We start from the raw sequence: 21,429 nt of genomic DNA on the forward strand, positions 1-21,429 counted from the left end.
TTTCACAGTGATAAGAAAACAGACTCTGTATGATTTCATTATCTTTGGACCATGAAATTTTTACATGTTACAAATTTGCATTGTTTTATGTCCCTGGATATATTATTCCAGTGTCTCCTGGTTTACAGTCTATGGGAACTTGAATAGAATTTGTATCCTGCTGTTGTGTGAAAACTATAAAAATCTTAACTATGTTGAACTGGCTCATAGTGCTTTTCAGGTCTACTATATCCTTCTATTTTTCTATCTGTTTATTCTATTAATTTTGGGGAGTTTGACATTGAAACTCCTGAGTAAAAATCTTAATTTATCTACTTAAAAAAAAACTGTAATATTCAATCAAACTATATATAACTTGTTCTGTATTTTCCAAGTTTCCTATAAATGTGTTATCATACTTTCATAATTTAGAAAAAATTTTAAAGAAACATTAATTTTTTAAAAATTGAATAATGAACGAATAAATGGATGTCTTGAACACAAGGTTAGACGGGCTGCAGGCCGGCTGAGTCAAGCATTTCAATCATGGTAAAGTGACCTCTGACCTTACTTTGAAACAACAACAAAGGTCAGAGATCAAGAAAGCTGTTATTGAGCAACTGCTATATAACAAGCCTTTTACAAGCATTACGTCATTTCATGCATTCAGCCACCCTTTGGAGGATGAAAAAGCTGAGTTTCAGAGAGGTGAAGTAACTTGCCAAGGTCACACAGCCCGAAAATGGCAGAGCTAAAATGCAAACCCAAGCCTTCACTTTGCTGTTTTCAGCTCCAAGGCTACTGACACACACCCATGCCTCTCAGTCATTTTCATGCCACGCCCGCAGACCTCGGTCTCCTCAGAGCCACTGTAAGGGACAGGAGACCGATTTGGCTGCACTGGGGAACAAGAGCCACCCGGCTTCCACCAGAGGAGTTCTCCTTTTCTCCACTTCACCTACGACGTTTCCTGATTTCACCCCAACCACACAGTTCTTGTGGGAACGAAAAAGAATGAGAAACCGGTGTGCTGGGCCACACCACTTCCTCAAACCAGGCCAGCAGGTCCGGTTTCCAGCCTCAACTCCACCACCAACTTGCTGCGGGATCCGGGCCCATCACTTCTTCCTTTCATTCTTACACAAGAAATGCTGGATGACAGATAATGAAATCCCACGGTGCTTCTTAACTTTCCAGAGAGGACAAGACTTTTAAAAGAGCTTATTCAATGAATGAAAATGGTTGGGCCACCATGAACCATCCATGGCAGCAATTAGAGGAGGGTGATGAATTACCAGGCAGAGTTTAGCAGTCATTACTGGAGGCTGTGGCTGATGACTGTCCATCGAATCTAACGGGACTCAAAAAGCAAACACGAGCCAATCTTTTGACCTTACCCGATAGTAACCAGCACACGACAGAACATGGGGAGCTTAGTCAACAGTCCGCCTAGGCGCATCCACTTACCAATAGAGGTGTAATACATGAACATACTGATTCTCGAAGAATTCGTAACTGGAGACACTGCCACACTCATCTATGGTTCGACCATTCTTATACCAAGTTACCTCTGGCTTGGGCTGGCCTGATGATAAAGAAATAAGAATATTCTTACTAGGTGAAATCTCTTTGGAAAATCATAAATGTGAATAAGAATGGATGATAAATAATCAGGATAAGCATGATGGACATGTCATTGGGGAACCAGAAAAGCATCTTCTCATGGATAAAAACACTTCCTTCAATAAGCACTCTTGGGCATGTTACGTGCCTAAGAGGATGCTGGGCCGGAGTGGGGGCAGGGGAGCACGCAACATGGAAAGTGCTGCTCCAAATCTCGAGAAGCTGTTAAGAGGGCTTCCCAGGTAGCCCAGGGACAAGGCATGCGCCTGCCAACGCAGGAGACACGGGTTCAAGCCCTGGTCCAGGAACATCCCATGTGCCTCGGAGCAACTGAGCCCATGCACCACAGCTATGGACGCTGTGCTCTATAGGCCGGGAGTTGCAGCTACTGAGCCCACAGGTCACGGCTCCCGAAGCCCGCGCACCCTAGAGCCCGTGCTCCACAACAAGAGCAGCCACCGCGATAAGGAGCCTGCTTGGCAGCTAGAGAGGAGCCCCTGCTCGATGCAGCCGGAGAGAAGCCTGTGCCCTGCTCACTGCAGCTGGAGAGAAGCCTGTGCAGCGACGAAGACCCAGAACAGCCACAAACTAATAAATAAATAACTTTCTAAAAGACTGAAGGTCCTTAGCTACTATTTTTTTTAAAGAAGCTATTAAGAAAAATTATCTACAACTTAAAAATAAGGCAAAAATGTGGATGGTATCTTGCTTCAATGTCACATGGGACAAAGGTCCGTCTCAGAGTTATCCAGGGGAAATGCCTTCTGCTTCTTCAGTGATTACTATTGATTATAATCCCCAGACTTGAAGTTACATATAACCTTTCGAATTTTTATGCAACAGAGATGCAAATAATCTCCACATAGAAGACATGATAACCCCCTAAACTACAGTTTATGGCCATGTAGGACAATAACCAATGTTCTATCTAACTCAGCAATCTTATCCTAACATTCGTTTATTAAGTTGCCTATAAACACCCAATTTCTCAGTTGCGCTTTGACCAGACCTTGATATTTTCTGGTTCTGTTTATTCAAAGAATTGAGAGACTTTCTCTGTGGTCCAGTGGTTCAGAGTTCCTCTCCCAAAGCAGGAGGTACAGATTTGATCCCTGGTCAGAGAATTAAGATCACACATGCCTCTTGGACAAAAAAAAAAAAAAACAAAAAACATAAAACAGAAGCAATATTGTAACAAATTCAGTAAAGACTTTTAAAAAAATGTTCCACGTGAAATAACAGTTCCTGAAAAAAAAGAAAAAGAATGGAATAAAATCTTTGACGTTCACTCCATATTTGCATGGGAATCACTTTACCTTTTGAAAATTATACCTTAATGGTGCTCAGAGTTGATTTATATTGTGGTACGAAAAAGCAAAGAACAAAATAGATGAGCTAAAACCATGTCTTCCTGAGGACAGAGGAGTCCAGAATGTAGGTTTCCCAGGCTGGCGCTGTGAGGACGTGTGACTGATATTATCACAGAAATGGACCTACGCTTTCCCCCTCAGAAGGGGTTCACCCTTCCCCTGGTGATCATTAACCGGATAGACTGCTAATGGTCTAATCTGGTAAACCCCCTCAGGAATTCCATTCACCTCGTGGAATTTATTCCCCCTTGTGACAGACAGGGCAGGAAGGTTTCCAGTGTGTACCAGAGCTTTCTCACTAGCTCCCATGTCATTGAAAACATATTAGATGTGCCACCTATACTGGAGGAAAACCTGGTATTTGGAAGCAATATCTTCTCACCAGGGAGGCCCTCCTCTCTATGTCTCCTCTAACTTGGGGTTTCCCCGCTGTGCTCCCCACCTCCTCTTCCTCCAGGCAGGCAGACCGACTAGGTATCGGTCCCTGGTGCAGGCAGCAGACGAACCTGCACGCAGGGACATCTCTAAGCAAATGACTAAACCATCACCCAAAAAAAAAAAAAAGCTTCCCTGAAAAACCATCAAGGAAGCTGCTGATCATATTTCATTTCTGCCTGTACTTATCAGACTTGTGTTCCCCTTTGGGTCAGTTTTACCGAATTTCTTCTTAGGAAGCATTTAATTGCTCCTCCCTGGTGTGTTCCTGAATTTATGGAAGCCATGTCGGCAAGTATGCATAAGCTGAGCCTGGGTGACTCATTCTGATTTCTCGGGCTCCAATGTTTCATTTCAGACATATGCGGGGCTGATTGAATCCCCCGGCTTCCTACTGGCTGACCATTTTTTTCCCTTCATGTGGTACAGAGCTGAATAATTGGCCCCAGAGGAGATTTGCACAGGGAAGTGGTATCTTGTACCTAGTGGGTAGTTCTCTTTTCACCCTCTACTTGCTGCAAACCTCACCCAAAAATCAAACCCTTGTTTTTAAGCCTACCTGCAGGTCGCTTATTGAGAGCTACCTGCAGAACATTTCACAAGTATCTGACTTATGTGTGTGGGGACCAGTATCCAACGTTAGGGCCCATCCAAACCTTGGGCTTCCTAGGGAGACAGGGGGCTATTCTGAAGGCTCAATAGTGAGCCTGAGCCCGTCTCTCTATCTGGATGGCTGTGGACAAACACCAAGAAAGGGGGGGGGGGGGTGCTGTCCTCTCGGCTTGGGGAGTCAGGTGCCCAGTCCTATACCCAAAGATCCAGACCGGAAGGTGAGATTTTATTGCAACTTCTGCTAAGGAAGCAGAGCCATTTTAGAGACTGACTCTTCCCATCTCTGGACCTAGAAAAAGGGATAAAGGGGTGAAAAGTTTTCTTTCATCCTCTAGACAAGACCACCAGTGCCTCCATATTTTCAAGGGTAGACATAATCCAAGAAAGAGAAGAAAACAACTCACAAGTTACCAAATACTGCTTCCCTGCCCAACAACTTTCCTTCTATTTTCTTTTAACACCAAATCCTGGGGACGTCCCTGATGGTCCAGTGGTTAAGACTCCACGCTGCCAGTGGTCATGGGTTCAATCCCTGGTCGGGTAACTAAGATCCCACATGCCGTGCTGTGGAGCCCAAAGATAAATAAATAAGTAATAAATCCCTTTTCCCAGGGTGAAAGTTGTGGACCAGCTCTGGGTTATTTATTCTCCAGACGGGGAATTCCAGCTCCTGATCTCACCCTCCCTCCACTGGGCGTGTTTGTATTGGTTTTAACCTTTTCACTGCTGACCAGCAGAGCTGAAAAAGGCAAACAGTGGGGAGATGAATTTAGCCTAGGTGGGGATATCAGTAAAAGGTAATGAAGAAGAGTTAGGTACATTGTCTAGAGTGAAGTTATTCATACCCTTCCCATGAGCCACAGGAAATGTGAGTGGATTATCTGAAAAAAAAAAAAAAAAGGACAAGTGTGGGAGTTGCCTAAACAAGAATCACAACAGGACATGGAGAAGGGTCACCAAAACGTGTCCAGAAATGTACTTGAAGAGATCTTCTGGAAAGAGAAGTCATAAGGATTTAATTGCTCAGTTACTCAGACCTAAACTTCCCAGGAGATGTTTTTAAAAGTGCCCTTGTGAGCCAAAGAAACCTGGTCTGCACGGAGATTTCAGAGGGTGAAGAGCTGGAGATGCTTACCCGATATTATACAACGAAGCACAGCGTCGGACTTCTCAGGAACTTTCTGGGAAAGCAACGTAGATAAAAAACAAAGTGCGCGCCTCTGAGGCCCTCCTGAGTCTGCCATCCTTTCATGCCACATGAGCCTGAAAAATAACAATCCCCAACATCACCATCCATTCTGGGACATCTCTGATGTTTCCCAGGAATTCCAGAAGCCCCACTGCCCTGTGAGTGGTCCTCAGGGAGAGAAGAAATGAGGTCCCTTGGCCTGTGGAAGACGGGGTGTTGCGGTCATGCTGGTGGGCAGGTTGGGGGTCCTTGGGTGGGCTCTCTCACTGGCCACTGCTGACATTAGGGCCGGAAATGTTATGGGGGCAGGGGCAGGCCTGGGCATTAGCAGCATTCCTGGCTTCCACCCACTAGATGCCAGGTGTATGCTCCTCCAGGTGGTCACAGTCAAAATCTGCAGAGGTTGCCAGTGCCGCAGGGAGCGCAGAAGCTGTTTCAGCCTCGCTTCCTGGTGGGTGACAGGGCGGCCACAGCCCAGATGGAGGGAAAACTGAGCCTACAGCCAGGGCCACCTCTTTCAAAGTCGATTCCTACTGGACTCAGGAAGTGTGTGCATCTGGGACTTCCCTGGTGGTCCAGTGGCTAAGACCCCAAGCTTCCAATGCAGGGGGCCGCGGGTTCAATCCCCGCTTGGGGAATTAGATCCCAGAAGCTGTAACTAAGAGTTCACATGCCCAACTAACGATCCTGCATGCTGAAATGAAGACCTGGTACAGCCAGATAAATACATTTTTTTAAAAAATGAACTCAAGAAAGATGACAATTAAAAAAACAAAACAGTGTTCATGCATGTTTGCCTCCCAAAAGTGGAGTTGACTCAATACAAAGGAATCACCAGGTGGGACATGTTTCTTCCAGGAGAAACCGGGAAACTACCGTTCCTTCCGAGCAGCAGGCAGGTGCCCCAGGGAGGGCAGCAAGTGGGCTGGCATTTCTGAGCAAACACGGATTCATCAGTACAAGTCGGCATTCAACGCTCGGTTAGTCATCAGGTATGTTATGTCACTTAATCTCCTTTAAGTGACCTAAAAGGTTATTAATACCACCTACATCTTATGTGTGTGTTAGTCGCTCAGTCGTGTCTGACTCTGCAACCCCATGGACTGTAGCCTGCCAGGCTCCTTTGTCCATGGGCTTCTCCAGGCAAGACTACTGGAGTGGGTTGCCATTTCCTTCTCCATCTTACAGATGAGGAATCCGAGACTCAGGCTTAGCAACGTGTTCAAGATCACACAGTTGCAGCAGTCACTCCCCTGGGACCCCCGTCACAGCCACACGGGCTGACATCTTCAGTGTGAGAGATGACCCTGGAGCCGTGCAGTGCACATTTCAAGGCAGCTGTAAAACCACCAGTCTGTCTGCACCCAAGAACCCGCCCCACTCTGTCCTCTGGGCACAGTGCTAGCATCACGCTGCCAAATCTATCCTGCGTGGAGGACCCCATGCTTGGAAATAACATTTTGCTCTACACAAACAGTAGACATTTAGAGACAGAATCTTCCACGTAAATATATTTTGTGTATTTATCTCTGGTGTGATAAATTTTCCAAAGATGAGAACTTACATATTTTTGATCTCCACCTAGTATATTGATTTGGACATGGCATATAATTAGGGTTATCCAAGAAAAGCAGTGGACTCGGAGTCAGAAGTTTTAGTTCTAACCTTTCCGTTTGTCATTTCTGAGTGGCAACATAGCATAGGTGGGTGAGAATTCTAGAGCCAGATACCTTGGGTTCAAATTCTGACTCCACCTCTTCCTAACTCAATAAGCATGTCATGACTACCTCAGTTTCCTCATCTGTAAAACAGAGGCATAATTGTTGTATATACTTCAGAGAGTGTTGTGAAGATTAAATGAGTTATTGCCTATAAAGCACTTAATCCTCTATGGATCAGAATAATGTATGTAAATAGTCTAAGGAAGAATCTGTTATATAATTGGTTTTCAAGATGGTAATCAGTAGACTTTAAGGAGAGTCTTCACTCATCTCATCAATTTCCTTTTTGCTGTGGGTTACCATGATGATTTTTTTAAAGTGATATACCAATTAAGGTCTAAAGATTTCTCCTGGTATAATATTCACCTGTAATAGTAATTTACAAGACAAGACTATTCCCATTCCCAGGGGGTCACTGCTGTGGAGGGAGAGGGAAGAAAGGACAAAATCAGACTATTAAGAGTTGAAATTCTCAAGGCAAGATTACTGGAATGGGTAACTATTCCCTTTTCCAAGGGAATCTTCCCGAGCCGGGGCTTGAACCCAGCTCTCCTGCATTGCAGGCAGATTCTTTACTGTCTGAGCCACAGGAAAGCCCATTAAGAGTTGGGGTGATGTCGAAGACCTTATGTGCCGCGCATGATTTCTAAACCAGGTGATGGCTCCCTGACAGCAAAGTCCCACAGCTTACAACACTTGAAAAACACCCTATTTGACTCACATAATTGGTTCAGTCACCAGGTGTCCCAGCCATGGGGCACCAACTGTTAAGGAAAGGATGGTTAAGTCAGGCTGTGGGTCGTGTTTCCTCACTTCTCTGAAGGTGAGAACACTTGAAGACAGATTTATCATTCTCTGCTAGAGATGGACAACTAATGAATTACTGAAATTAGCAGAGGGGGCCAGGGTGTGGTTCACGGACAGCCTTGGAGCGATTGGATGGCAACTGGAATGAACACAAGATCTGCACGTTTCTGTTATTTCAGCTGTGCTGTCCAGAGTAAGTTGCTTTCTCTTTTAAAATTTTTGTTTACCTTTAATTAGACAGAGTCTAAATGCAGACACTTGTATTCTGTAAAGTATACCCAAAAAAATGGTTTCCCACAAACTATCCTCCATCTCAGAACTTTCCCAAGAGGAAGGACTTGCTTTCCTTTCAGGCATTTTTCTATCCATTTACACATATAGTCATCTGGACACTACACACACACAAATACATATATAATCTTATTGTATGTACGTCATTAAATTGTACATATTTGCCATGCAGTTAGCTTACCTTGCTTACCAAGTTTCAGCAGTCTTACACGGTCAATTCAATCCACCATGGATTGCATCATTTTTTTTTAATGCTTGATGATATCAGTATCGCATAAAAGAGCAATACCATGTTTAATCTGTCTGTTCTTGTGTTGATGATGAGTAGCTTGGCTGGAGTGTTTCAGACTTACGAATGTGTCTCAGAAAACATCCTGGTACATGCTTCCTTGGGCTCCTCCAGTGGTTCACCAGTAAAGAATCTGCCTGCAAGGCAGGAGACTCAGATTTGATCCCTGGGTCAGGAAGATCCCCTGGAGGAGGAAATGTTACCCCACTCCAGTATTCTTGTCTGGGAAATCCCATGGACAAATGAGCCTGGTGGGCTACAGTCCATGGGGTCGCAAAAAGTCAGACACAACTGAGCGCCTAAACGACAATAGCAACATGCCTCCTCAGGCAGGTAAGTGGCTCTCTAGACTAAATACAAGAAATGTAGCTGCTGGATAAGAACATTTGCATATTCCATTTTGATAGATAGGCCAGGATAGGCAGCACCCTTAACAGAACAGAAGGATGTGGTGATGAAGGGCCCGGGTTTCTGGGTTCAAGTCTTAGCTCTGCCACATACTAGCTTAACTTCTCTTTTTCTCAGTTCTTTCCCCTGTAAAATGATGAGAATAGCAGTAGCTATCTCATTTAGTTATTAGGAAAACTGAGTCGGTGCAAGCTCTTCTGAATTGCATACCAAAAACTAAGTATGAAGTGCTACCAAGAGCTGTGGGTTCAACATCAGCAAAATTATAAACATCGTCCTCTCACATCGCTGGAGAACAGCTAGGAGGTGATAGGAGGACTCTTTGAATGTTTAAAGCTCTTGACTGATGCCTAGCTTTATTTTGGCTAGTCTGCCCCCACACAGGCAGCCGATGATGTGGCTGCTGTCAGCAGGAAGGCTGAAGGGGTCGGGGAAGAGCTCTGAGCCTACATGCAGAGAGGGGGCACCTGGTTCTTCTGGGGTGAGCAGCAAAACCAGCTGTCAGAGCTTTCTCACTGGAATAGGAGGCGCCAGTCCCGATGGCCCAGCTTAGTCCAACAGCAGCTGGGTTCCTGAACCTGCCGTCATCGGTGACTCCTGATTTGGATGTCGCGCCCACCGTCACCCAGTCCCCTGTGAGGGAAAAGCACCCTTCCCAAAGATGGGTTCTGGGGACTTCCTGGTGGCCCAGGGGCTGAGGCTCTGGGCGCCCAATTGCAGGGGGCCCGGGGTCAATCCCTGGTCAGGGAACTAGATCTCAGATGCCACAACTAAGAAGAGTTCACATGCCACAGCGGAAACAGCGTGTGTGCTGCGATGAAGGCCAAACATCCGCTGTGCTTCAGCTATGTCCCGGCACAGCCAGGTGAAGAAAAGAACCATCTTAAAGCAGCCCACAGAGATGGGCTCTGGCAATTTGGGGTAGGGAGAGGGGGAGGCCAACCAGGCAGGGAGAGACAATTACAACCTGTTTGGGGTACCTTCCAGGTGTCAGCCCCCAGGCTGGGCACTTCACACCCACTGTCTCGTTTACCTCACAGTTAAACTACCAGATGCGTTCTTTCCCCTTTCACAGACAATGACTTGGAAGCTTTGCTGTTGTTTAGTTGCTAACTTGTATCTGACTCTTTTCCAGCCCTGTGGACTGTAGCCCGCCAGGGTCCTCTGTCCATGGGGTTTCCCAGGCAAGAATACTGGAGTGGGTTGCCACTTCCTTCTTTAAGGAATCTTCCCCACCCAGGGATTGAACCCGCGTCTCCTGCTTGGCAAGTGGATTCTTTACCACTGAGTCACCACCTGGGAAGTCCAAGGGTTGATGTAACAAACCTAACTCCTCCCTGACTGCAGGTGGCAGGACTGGGCTATGAGTCCAGATTTGCTGGAGCACAACCATTGTGCTCTTTCCTGGGCAAGATTTTCTGGGTTGTATGTGAGAAGTAGAGGCAATAAATTATAAAAAATAAACCCATGAAAAGACGCTCGACAGCACTACTCATTAGGGAAATACAAATTAAAACCACAATGAGATCGCATTTCACACCCACTAGGATGGCTATTACAAAGCAGAAAGTCAAATGTGGGTGGAGACTATGGAAAAAAACAACCCTCAAACGGGGCTAGTGGGAATATAAAATGGTACAGATGCTTTGGAAAATAACTTGGAAGTTTCTTAAAAACTTGAAACATAAATTTACCAGAGGACCCAGAAATTCCATTCCTAGGCATCTGTCTACCCAAGAGAAGTGAAAACATACGTCCACACAAAGACTTGCACACAAATATTCTTAGCAAGATTACTCATAATAATCAAAACTTGGAAATAACCTAAATGTCCATGGAAACAACCTAAATATACAACTAGTGAATTGATGGACAGATTGTGGTGCAGCCACAAAATGAAACACTCTGGATAATAAAAAGGAGCAAACAAGGATGGCGCAACACAGATGAACCCCAAAAGAGCTCTCATCATCCTCAGTGAAAGAAGCCAGAAACAAGACAGTATGTAGTGTACGGTTCCATTTATACAAAATATCCTAAGAAAGCTGTTGAGACCAAAAAGCAGATTAGTGGTTGCTGGAGGTGGGGAGTGGGGAGAACATCACTTAACAATAAATGTGCATGAGGAATCTTTTTTAATTTTTTATTTTATACTGAAGTATAGTTGATTAACAGTGTTATGATAGTTTCAGGTATACAGTAAAGTGATTCAGTTATACATATACCTATTCTTTGGAAGAAAAGGTATGACCAACCTAGATAACATATTCAAAAGCAGAGGCATTACTTTGCCAACAAAGGTCCATCTAGTCAAGGCTATGGTTTTTCCTGTGGTCATGTATGGATGTGAGAGTTGGACTGTGAAGAAGGCTGAGCGCTGAAGAATTGATGCTTTTGAACTGCGGTGTTGGAGAAGACTCTTGAGAGTCCCTTGGACTGCAAGGAGATCCAACCAGTCCATCCTAAAGGAGATCAGCCCTGGGTGTTCTTTGGAAGGAATGATGCTAAAGCTGAAGCTCCAGTACCTTGGCTGCCTCATGCGAAGAGTTGACTCATTAGAAAAGACTCTGATGCTGGGAGGGATTGGGGGCAGGAGGAGAAGGAGACGACAGAGGTTGAGATGGCTGGATGGCTTCACTGACTCCATGGACGTGAGTCTGAGTGAACTCCGGGAGTTGGTGATGGACAGGGAGGCCTGGCGTGCTGCGGTTCTTGGGGTCACAAAGAGCTGGACACGACTGAGCGACTGAACTGCACTGAACTAATTCTTTATCAAATTCTTTTCCCATTTAGGTTGTTGCAGAATATTGAGCAGAGTTCTCCATGCTATACGGTAGGTCCTTGCTGGTTCTCCATTTTAAATATAGCAGTGTGTACCTGTCCATCTCCAACTCCCTAACTATCTTTACCCCCAACACTCCCCCTTAGTAACCATAAGTTAATTCCCCAAGTCTGAGTCTGTTTCTATTTTGTAAATAAGTTCACTTGTTAATAATAAGTTAATAATAGACAAGTTCATTTTTTTAACATTCCATATATAAGCAGTATCATGTGATATTCGTCCTTCTCTAATTACTTCACTCAGTATGACGATCTCTAGATCCATCCATGTTGCTGCAAATGGCACTATTCCGTTCTTTTTAATGGCCTAATATTATTGCACGTGGGACTTTCCTGGTGTTTAAGGAAACACTTTCCAGTGTTTAAGATTTCCAGTGTCTTCTAGTGCAAAGGGTACGAGTTTAATCCCCGGTTGGGGAAATAAAATCCCACATGCCTTGAGACCAAAAAAAAAATAAAAACAAAGCAATACTGTCACAAACTCAATAAAGACTTAAAAAAATGGTCCACATCAAAAGATCTTTTAAAAGATTCCATTATGTATGTGTGTGTGTATAGATACACACACACACACACACACTCTGCATCTTCCTCATCCATTCCTCTGTCGGTGGACATTTGGGTTGCTTCCATGCCTTGGGTATTGTAAACAGTGCTGCCGTGAACACTGGGGTGCATGTATCCTTTCAGACCATGTTTTTCTCTGGATATATGCCCAGGAGTAGGACTTCAGGATCATATGGTAGCTCTGTCTTTAGTGTTTTAAGGAATCTCCAACTGCTCTGCATGAGGAATCTTTGGTAGGCGAGAAAAAATGGTTTAAAACTCATCTATAACAATGGTTTTGAAACTTGATGAATTTAACAACATCGCTGAATCGAACACTTAGAGTGAACTGCACAATATGTAAAACATCCCTCAATATAGGTAATTTTTAAAATAGAGATAAGAAGACAAACACACCTAATAATATTCATTGTGGCATTGCTTGTGATAGCAAAAGACTGAAAGTGCCCTAAATGTCCATTGATAGTACCTGGTTACAGTATATCTACACAATGGAATTTAAATTTCTAGGGGCAATGAGCATTAAAAAAAGAATAAGGCTTCTCTGGTGGTCAGGGGTAAACAATCCTCTTTGCAATGCAGGAGACATTGGTTCGATCCCTGGTCCAGGAAGATCCCACATTCCATGGAGCAACTAAGCTTGTGAACCCCAGCAACTGAGCCCACGTCCTACAACTACTGAAGCCCGGGTGCCCTGGAACCCACCGTCCACAACAAGAGCAGCCACCGCAGCGAGAGGCCCAGAAACCACACCTAGAGAAACCCTGCATGCAGCAACGAAGACCCAGCGCAGCCAAAAAATAAAAACAAATAAATACGTAAACCTTTTTTTTTTTAAAGAATGAAGCAATTCTGTATGTACTAATATGGAATAATCTCCAAAATACATTGTTGAATAAGATAAAGTATAAACGAGAGTGTTATTCTATCACTTGCATAGTGAAAAAAGGAAGAATAAGTATTATAATATGCTTATTTATACACACAGTGATTTTAGAAATTACAAGGAACATGTAATCTGGTTGCCCCTGGTGAAGAGGTCTGAGTATCTGGAGAAAGGAAGGGACACAAATTGTGAACACTGCTGGTCTCTGCATTTCCTTTGGGATGGTTTAAATTTATGTACACATGCTCAGTTGCTATGTCATGTCTGACTCTTTGCAACGCTTTGGACTGTAGCCCGACAGGCTCCTCTGTCCATGGGATTTCCCAGGCAAGAATGCTGGAGTGGACTGCCATTTCCTCCTGCAGGGGATCTTCTCAACCCAGGGATTAAACACGTGTCTCCTGCATTACAGGCAGATTCTTTACCACTGAGCCCTCGGGAAAGCCCTTTTTAAATGTATATATGTTACCTAATAAACAAATATAATGGCTTTCCTGGAATCTCAGATGGTAAAGAATCTGCCTGCAATGTGGGACACCTAGGTTTGATCCCTAGGTCAGGAAGATCCCTGGAGAAAGGAATGGCAACCCGCTCTAATATTTTTGCCTGGAGATTCCCGTGGACAGAGGAGTCTGGCGGGCTACAGTCCGTAGGGTCGCAAAAAGTCTGACACGACTGAGCGACTAACACGAACACAATAAACAAATGTAACTTGGCTGTTAAATATTAATAGTGAGCAACTCCAGGTGTCCAGCAGGGTGCCTGGCACATAGACACGTGAACACACTGGGCTGTAGCTGCTGTTCGCTCTCTCTGGGTTTCTTCCAAACTTGTTTTTTAGATGGACTTTGTCTTCCCACTCCCCTCTCCTTAAAAATCTGTGGCAGTTCAAAATCCTTTAAGGCAGGGTTAAAAAAAAAAAAACAAAACAGCTTAAAGTTAGTGAGACCTGTTACAAACTTGAATAACTCCTTTGATTTTATCATTAAAAAGCACCCCTGAAACACAGGCGGGTCAAACGACTCTTTCAAGGTCACGCAGCTTGTTAGGGGACAGAGCCCAGGTTTCTAGATTCTAATTTCCAGCGTATTATGTTGAAAGGATACATCCCTCTCTTTCTTATCTTTGTCCTCCTCCCTCAGGGTAAAAGGAGAAGGGCAAAGATCGCAATGCCACAAACACACAGGATGGGCTTCCCAGGTGGCGCTAGAGGTAAAGAACTCCTGCCAATGCAGGAGAGGGAAGAGACGCAGATCGATCCCTGGGTCGGGAAGTTCCCCTGGAGGAGGGCATGGCAGCCCACTCCAGTATTCTTGCCTGGAGAATCCCATGGACCGAGGAGCCTGGTGGGCTGCAGTCCATGGAGTCGCAAAGAGTCAGACACGAATGAGGCAACTTAGCACATAACACGCAGGACGGTGTTGTAAAGTGACGAACTTCAGTGGCTTCACTGGCTACAGCCACTGTGGTCTGAAGTTGAATGAGGTGAACTGCTGCGTCCGATCTAGGCATATGTCGTCAAGGTCACTGCGGAGAACATGATGGTGAAGAAAGCCCCTCTCCAGTTGGGCCTCCACTTTCTCCCAGGCTCCCTGAATCCTCGAGCTCACCTTCCCTGCAACAAAAACCCCAGAGCAACCCCCAGAGTCATCCCTCTTTGGAGACTGTTTATTATAGATGGACCTAGAGGTGCCATCCTGTGGAATCTGAGGCATCAGCCAGGGTCGGGGAGGACTTGGGGGATGTCCCACTCCCTGCCCTGTGATGGGCAAGAACAACACTGCCTCTGGGGAAATGAGCTGAGCCTGCGTTAACTATGCTGAACAAACCACCTGTCGGTGAGCCAGGGAGGAGAAAACCATATGTGTGGAGATGGGGGGCAAGCGCTGCGGAGACTGTCAGTATTATCTCAGCCACCTCCTTCCACCCTCCTCAACATAGCCAGTTAGAGGGGCTTAGGAGACAACTTTCTATTTTTGCCTCTACTTGGTTTGTTTTCTGAAGAATTGTTTAAATTATTCTTTATCTGATTTTTTTTTTCCCTAGTAAAGTGTGCCTTAGAGAGAAGGAGCTTCATACCCAGTGGTTCATCCCATTCCAGAATAGAACCATTTTGTAGAAGGGCTTCCCAGGTGTCTCCGTGGGAAAGAATCCACCTGCCAAGCAGGAGATGCAGGTCAGGAAGGTCCCCTGGAGAAGGAAATGATAACCCACTCCAGTGTTCCTGCCTGGGAAGTCTCATGGACAGAGAAGCCTGGCAGACTCTAGTCCATGGGGTCACAGTCGGACACGACTAAGTGACTGAGCACATCCTAAACCTTTGAAGCGTGAATGCTGCCCACTGCCAAACTTACGCCTGAGGGAGGAGATGGTATGACTTTAGAGGCCTTTCTCCAAAATGTCCAAAATCTCCCGAAGTGGCCACTTGCTTGTCTCCCTAACTTCATTGCCTCTCCCATCACTCAAACCTGCTGAGGGGTGAGCTAGACCGCCCCCTCCCTGCTCTGCAAGCTCTGAGGGGTCTAAACTGATCAAGTACTCTTGCTGGGTGACTGGTTGCTAAGGTCTAGGCCAATCAGCACATGGGTTTCTGCGGAAAGCTCCACGGTTATCCAGTCAGTGGAAAGCTGAAGTCTTTTGCCCTGTTCTCTAACGAGGAAAAATAAAGCAGCAGACCCCAAGGGAGGCTGATAGCAGAGGAGACTGGGAAAGCCAGCCTGAGGCTGAAACCAAAGCGCACAAAACAGCAGAGTCTCCAGAAATGCAGAGACCAGAGCTGGGGTCCCAACCACACTTCTTGGACTTTATAGTTGTGGGAGCAAGAAGAGCTGATTTTTAATTCCGATGTTTTAATTGTTTTTGACTTTTGATGTTCTAGAAAGCACATGGATGCATCCATATTTCCCATTCCCTGGCCCATGGTGTTTGAAATCCCTACCATTAGCCCTCCATTCTCAAGATCTATGTGGACAAGCCAGATTACAGACAGAAGTTAAGGATTTAAGATTAGATGGCTTCATCAAAGAATGCTTGTCTAAGAAAGTTCTAGGGACAACTGACCAAACCAACCTAATGAATTTCTGATTTCCATTGGCATCCTGTCTCTTTCTGCCCTTCATGTTTTGTTTGGGGTTTTTTGTTGTTGTTGTTTCTTTATAGAATGAGACCACCTTCCATCTCTGTATATTCAAATCCTACCAGTTTCAAACTCCACCTTAACTGCTGGTTTGTCCTTGAAACCACCCCGCTAGCCTCAGCTGGAAAAAACAGCCCACTTGTAAGTAATGGACCGCTAACCTAAGCAGGAAAAAGCAGCCCCCTCCCAAATAATGGACTGCTCAGCTCGGTGTGTCCTCCCCATGCTCAGTTTCGCCAGCAGACATGCTCCGCTGCAGGCTGTTTGCCTGCAGGACGCCTGATGGGTTTATCTTTTGTGTTCTCCACAGCTGTTGCTTATTGTGGCTTAGCCTTCTGCATCTGAGAAGTAGGTAAGGTTAGTGTTTGAAAAGAACCAGGGCAGAAATTACAGGCCAAAGAAATGGCTAAAGTGGTTCTCAAAGTGCTGGTCCCTGGACCACACTGTCAGCCTCACCTGGGAACTTACCAGAAGTGCAAATACTTGGGACCTTCAGAATCAGAAACTCTGGGAGTGGGACCCAGGAAAATGTATCTATACAAGCTCTCTAGATGCTGTGGCACTAAGAGTTTGAGAAGTTTGAGAACCACAGGACTAGAGGAGGGTCTTAAACTATTGACTGAGGAGTGAATGACCCTGGTTTTCTAAGAGCAGGATTGAAGACCAAGTGGCAATCAAGGTGAGCTAGGTGGCCCCGGAAGTGCTGGTAGCAGCCACGGAGGAAATGGCCCTGGGGGGCTAGGTGCTATGTACTCAGTAGTGGACAGTCTGGAACTGATGCTCTTCAACCTGTGTCCATCTCTTTGCCCTGATGTCCAAAGTCTCCTGAAGGGTGGTCAGGTGGGTGTACCTGGGCGGAAACCTCAATGAAAGCTCCAAACACCTTTTAATGCTCTTTCTCTCACACAGTTGGACATTCATCCTTTCATTTTTACCTCCTAAGATGACATGATCACTTTCTTCCAAGCTTCTTTATGTTTCTGAATTTGGGGCAGAATTAAGTGTAAGTTAACAGGGTTCCTTACAAACCTATTGGTAACTCAAGCAAAGAATTTATCCAGAAACCCTGAGATGCCTGGACAAAAGCTGTGGCCTATCTCAGTCAAGAGCACAAGGGCTCTGTATAAAATAGATAGCCAATGAGAACCTGCTGTGTAGCACAGGGAAGTGTACCTGATGCTCTGTGGAGGCCTACATGGGAAGGAAATCCCAAAAAAGAGGGAATATGTGTGTAGGTATAGCCAATTCACTTTGCTGTTCAGCAGAAATTAACATAACACTGTAAAACTATAATAAAAACTTAAAAAAAAAAAAAGACCAGGGGAAAATAATAAAGACATGGGTGCAGCTCTTCAGAGCTGCCCCATGAGACCCGCTTGTGATTCTTGTTTGCTCTATCCCTCTGCACCTGTCCCACCCTCACTCCAAAATAAAGAAGCCCCCTGTCCACTGAGAACCTTCATCACTGGCCTTGAAATCCCAGGCGTGGCTCCTGAGATCGCCCCCCGCCCCCCACCCCCCACCAGCTACCGTCTCCACTGAGTCCCACAGTGCATGTTCATTTCTGCATTGAAATGACAGGCCACTCTACAGTACCCGTGTCTAGTCAAAAAAGGGAACCAATGCAAGACTCAGCTATAACCTTTGAGGGAAGACGGGTTTGTGCCTAAGTTTCCATATGAATCACAGACATCATCTTCTATACATAGATTTACCTTTGCCTTCCATGCCTATGGATTCATGAAAACTCCCATTTAAATATGGCACGGGGGGGGGGGGGAGGTTGGTGGCAAGAATACTGGAGTGGGCTGCCATTCCCTTCTCCAGGAGATCTTCCTGACCCAGGGATTGAACCCGGGTCTCCGGCATTGTAGGCAGACCATCTGAGCCACCAGGGACGTCAATGTGGCACTAATATGTATTAAACAGCACCATCAATGATGCAGATGAATCTTGACCTTGCTTTTTAGATGGCACATACCCTGTCAACCATTTCCAGGCAAAAAATAATTTTTCGTACTTATTGCAGATGCATTCTAAATTATAAACTTTTTTCTTTTGTTCTTGAATGTTTTCAAGTACAGAATTTTCTTCAAGATATATAAATGTCTATGTTGTTTTATCATTGCCCTGGTGTCAAACATGTGTCGTTTCTATTGCTGTGATAGTTTATGATAGGAAAGCATTCTGAAATTTTAGCAAAGAGAGAGTTGTTGTTCAGTTGCTCAGTCGTGTCTGACTCTTTGCGACCCCATGGACTGCAGCATGCCAGGCTTCCCTGTCCTTCACCATGTCCCAGAGTTTTGGGTTTTTTTTTTAACAGTATGAAAAAAGCAAAGAGAGAGAAAAGCTTTTTAATTAACCAAGGGGGGGAACTAGCCTTTGTGGAGAAATTACGATTTGACCGACACTTTAGGTATATTTGCTCGTGTGATTTCCCCCAATCAATCCTGTTAAGGTGGATGTTGTTATTGCCATTTACAGGTGAGAACACTGAAGTTCAGACTGGCTGGAAACTGTGCTAAAGTCAGGATCTGGTTCCAAACCCTGCCTCTGAGCCTGGACTCTATCCCTCAGCTCCACTCTGCGTCCTACACCTCCCCTCAGATTAGGACACTCAACGGCATCCTCCTCCCACAGGTTGATAGCTGCACATAAGTGTGTGTGGGGTGGTGGAAAGTAAATTAAATTGGGAGGAGGTGTCTTTTCAAAGTGATGAAAATTAGGAATTCCACCCTACCTAAAAATCTTCCCCAATTGTGACTTCATGTTTTGCAAAGAACTTCAAAGGACAATGGAGTTTGGGAGATGAAATCCATTTAAATTTGTTTTAAACCTGGATTTCAAGATCTGATCACTCTTCTCGAGCATCAGTGCCTTTTGCTACAGATTTGTCCCTCCGTCCATTCAGAAGGCGGCTCACAACATCCGGGCTTTCGGTTCAGAAGCCCAACAGCAAAGGAACTGGTTTGATCTACCCTTGACTGATATTGCTGGTATAAAGCGTTTCTGACCACTCCTGGTTAACTAGCCATTCGAAAATGAGGGCTACCTTTACCTGAGGAGAAGGCTGTGGAAGGGAAATAATCACAGCAGCAGCAGCTCTAAATGCCTCTCTTATCTATTTTTAAATGCCTGCCAGATGTCTGTAACTGACACCCTCAATCAGTGCTTTGAGTTCGGATGTGTTCATCAGAATGTGACTGTGCTGCTGTTTCATCGATCTTTCTGGGGCTGACTTTTTGCCTTCGATTTTCAAAAACATCCTAGTTAGCAACTCAAGTACAGTGTCATGCCAACAGTTAACAATACTGTCTTCTTTTTCTTCCGTTTTGGTTTTGTTTGGTTTATTTTTTTTTTTTAAACAGTGCACTTAAACATGTATTAAGACAGTAGATCTCAAATATTCTTACCCCCGTTTTTAAAAAGGAAAGAAAACCTGTTTCAAAGACTCAGTGAATGTTTGCACCGGCCATTTTGAAATGCCTGATAGCTGAGCAGCTTCTTTCATTCCTGTCATCAGACAAGGGACCGCTGGGTCCCTTCTCAGAGTTATTCCCATAAAAGGAATGACTTTTGACTGAAACATTCAAATAGGTCAGGCAGAAGTACCAACAGGGGGCTGCATCCCCTGGGTCGTTACCTCAGATTTTCACGAAATTTTTCTTTGCAAAGCCTTCACACAAATCATTCTTTTCATTAATCCTTCATGTTTATTTTTTTTCTAACTATTGAGATAGCCATGAGGTGAAAGAATCTTTTAAAATGGCTGTCAAGCCAAAATGGTCATTAAAAAATAATGATAATGATAGACTTGCAAAAGGGTCAGAATGGACCGAAATGGAAAAAAAAAAAAAAAGGAGCATTTGGCCACTTGAAAACCCTGCAATGTACCCAAGCATGCTCTGTAGACCCTACTCATTCCATCCTGTTCAAGTTCCTAAGGAAACAGGGGGCTTAGTTCCCTTTTGCAGAAACTGTAAACAACGGCATATGTAAAGCACAGCCATTCCTGAGGTTAAAACCCGGAGCCGAGATACTCACTTTTCAATACTTGCTGTCCAGGAGGCGTGTCAGCAGGGCCAGCTCGGCTGTGGGTCCCCAGACTGTGTGCCAGGCATTGAGTGGGTGTCCCTGTTCCCGGGACGGGGGACACGGAGGAGTGACAGGGTTCGGGGTCTTTTCCCAAGTTTTTCAAAGCACAGTTGGGTCTGCTTCCAGGAAAGCTCCTGTCTTCCTAAGAGGGAAAATTCCGTGCCCAGGGACGTTCTGGAAGAAGAGCATTTTTTTTTTTTTTTTCCCCTGCCCCTGAATGAACTAGGTCATTGCTGAAGCTGGAGAATATTTTTTAGCATCACAGTGATGAAACTTGAGGGCTGTTTCTGCAGAAGGTGTGACCCTTGTTGACGCTGCCGGGGAGGCCCTGGCAGAGGGGCCTGGTGAAACGCAGCCCCGGGCAAGCTGATGAAACGCAGACGAGCTGTCCCTGATGGCTCGGAGACAGCCGCGTTTGGCAGAGCCCATGCCAGACCTCAGGTTCAGGTGCTCGTCTCAGAAAAGCAGGATCTCGCTGCCTGATAAGGTGTTTAAGGCCACAGGCACATTGGCAGTTCTCCCACCAAGGCTATCAGGCACTTGAAACACACATAGGAAACCCAAAGAGCGGGGGAGGGGCAGGGGGGAGGGCAGGCGAAAAATAAGAGTCATATGTTATTTATTTAGAATTGGCATCACCATCACTCTCTGAAGTTCTCTGAGAAAAGCAGAAGCCACAGGAAGGCAGGCTCCACCCTGTCCCCCGGTGGTCCCCTCCTCGCCCCTAAACACCCTTTTCTCTCATACACACAAACACACACACTCACACAAACACACACTCACACATGCACACACGTGCGCATTCTCTGTCTACTTTGATTGCCAGAGTAAGAAGAAAAGAGAGGAAGACCAGAAGACATCCAGAGAAGAACTGCCATGAGCCCTGGTTTGTTTGGGTTTTTTTTTTTTTCCAAATTGTCAAGAATTGTTCTTGCTGTCAAAGTGGGTTTTATAACGTGGGCATTTCTCTTCTTGAATTTTGTCCAGTTCCAAGAAAGAACATAGAAAAATCCAGAAGTATCACTGTGTAACCACTTTGCCTCTTTGCAAAAGTATTTTAATGCACCGTACCTGGAAACTGACAGCTTAGACGGAAACCTTTTACGAGACTCATGGCTAAAATTAGCAGCTTCAAGTGGGTGACTTTGAAAGGGACACAACTGCAAATATTCACTCCCTA

The 21,429-nt window shown here is 45.2% G+C and overlaps 1 protein-coding gene and 1 long non-coding RNA gene across 3 annotated transcripts in view; one reads left to right on the top strand and one right to left on the bottom strand.

Moving 5' to 3' along the window:
* LOC138428537 (uncharacterized) overlaps positions 1–13,037 on the top strand; it is a 46,988-nt gene extending 33,951 nt beyond the window's left edge. The window contains exons 5-8 of one of the 2 annotated variants that reach the window (XR_011252488.1): positions 6,067–6,200; positions 6,397–6,712; positions 11,518–11,557; positions 12,715–13,037. This is a non-coding gene — a long non-coding RNA (uncharacterized lncRNA). The remainder of the gene's footprint in view (positions 1–6,066; positions 6,201–6,396; positions 6,713–11,517; positions 11,558–12,714) is intronic. The other variant, XR_011252486.1, reaches the window with a different exon arrangement.
* The window catches only part of ALPK2 (alpha kinase 2), a 140,412-nt gene extending 119,614 nt beyond the window's left edge, over positions 1–20,798 (bottom strand). The window contains exons 1-3 of the mRNA XM_069569335.1: positions 20,199–20,798; positions 5,155–5,282; positions 1,447–1,564 (exon numbers count right to left, since the gene is read on the bottom strand). Of these exons, the coding sequence (XP_069425436.1) occupies positions 1,447–1,564; positions 5,155–5,278 (242 nt within the window). The 5' untranslated portion in view covers positions 5,279–5,282; positions 20,199–20,798. The remainder of the gene's footprint in view (positions 1–1,446; positions 1,565–5,154; positions 5,283–20,198) is intronic.
* Positions 20,799–21,429: the final 631 nt, after the last annotated feature.

The sequence above is a fragment of the Ovis canadensis genome, chromosome 23 (assembly GCF_042477335.2).
Source record: "Ovis canadensis isolate MfBH-ARS-UI-01 breed Bighorn chromosome 23, ARS-UI_OviCan_v2, whole genome shotgun sequence".
Lineage (NCBI taxonomy): Eukaryota > Metazoa > Chordata > Mammalia > Artiodactyla > Bovidae > Ovis > Ovis canadensis.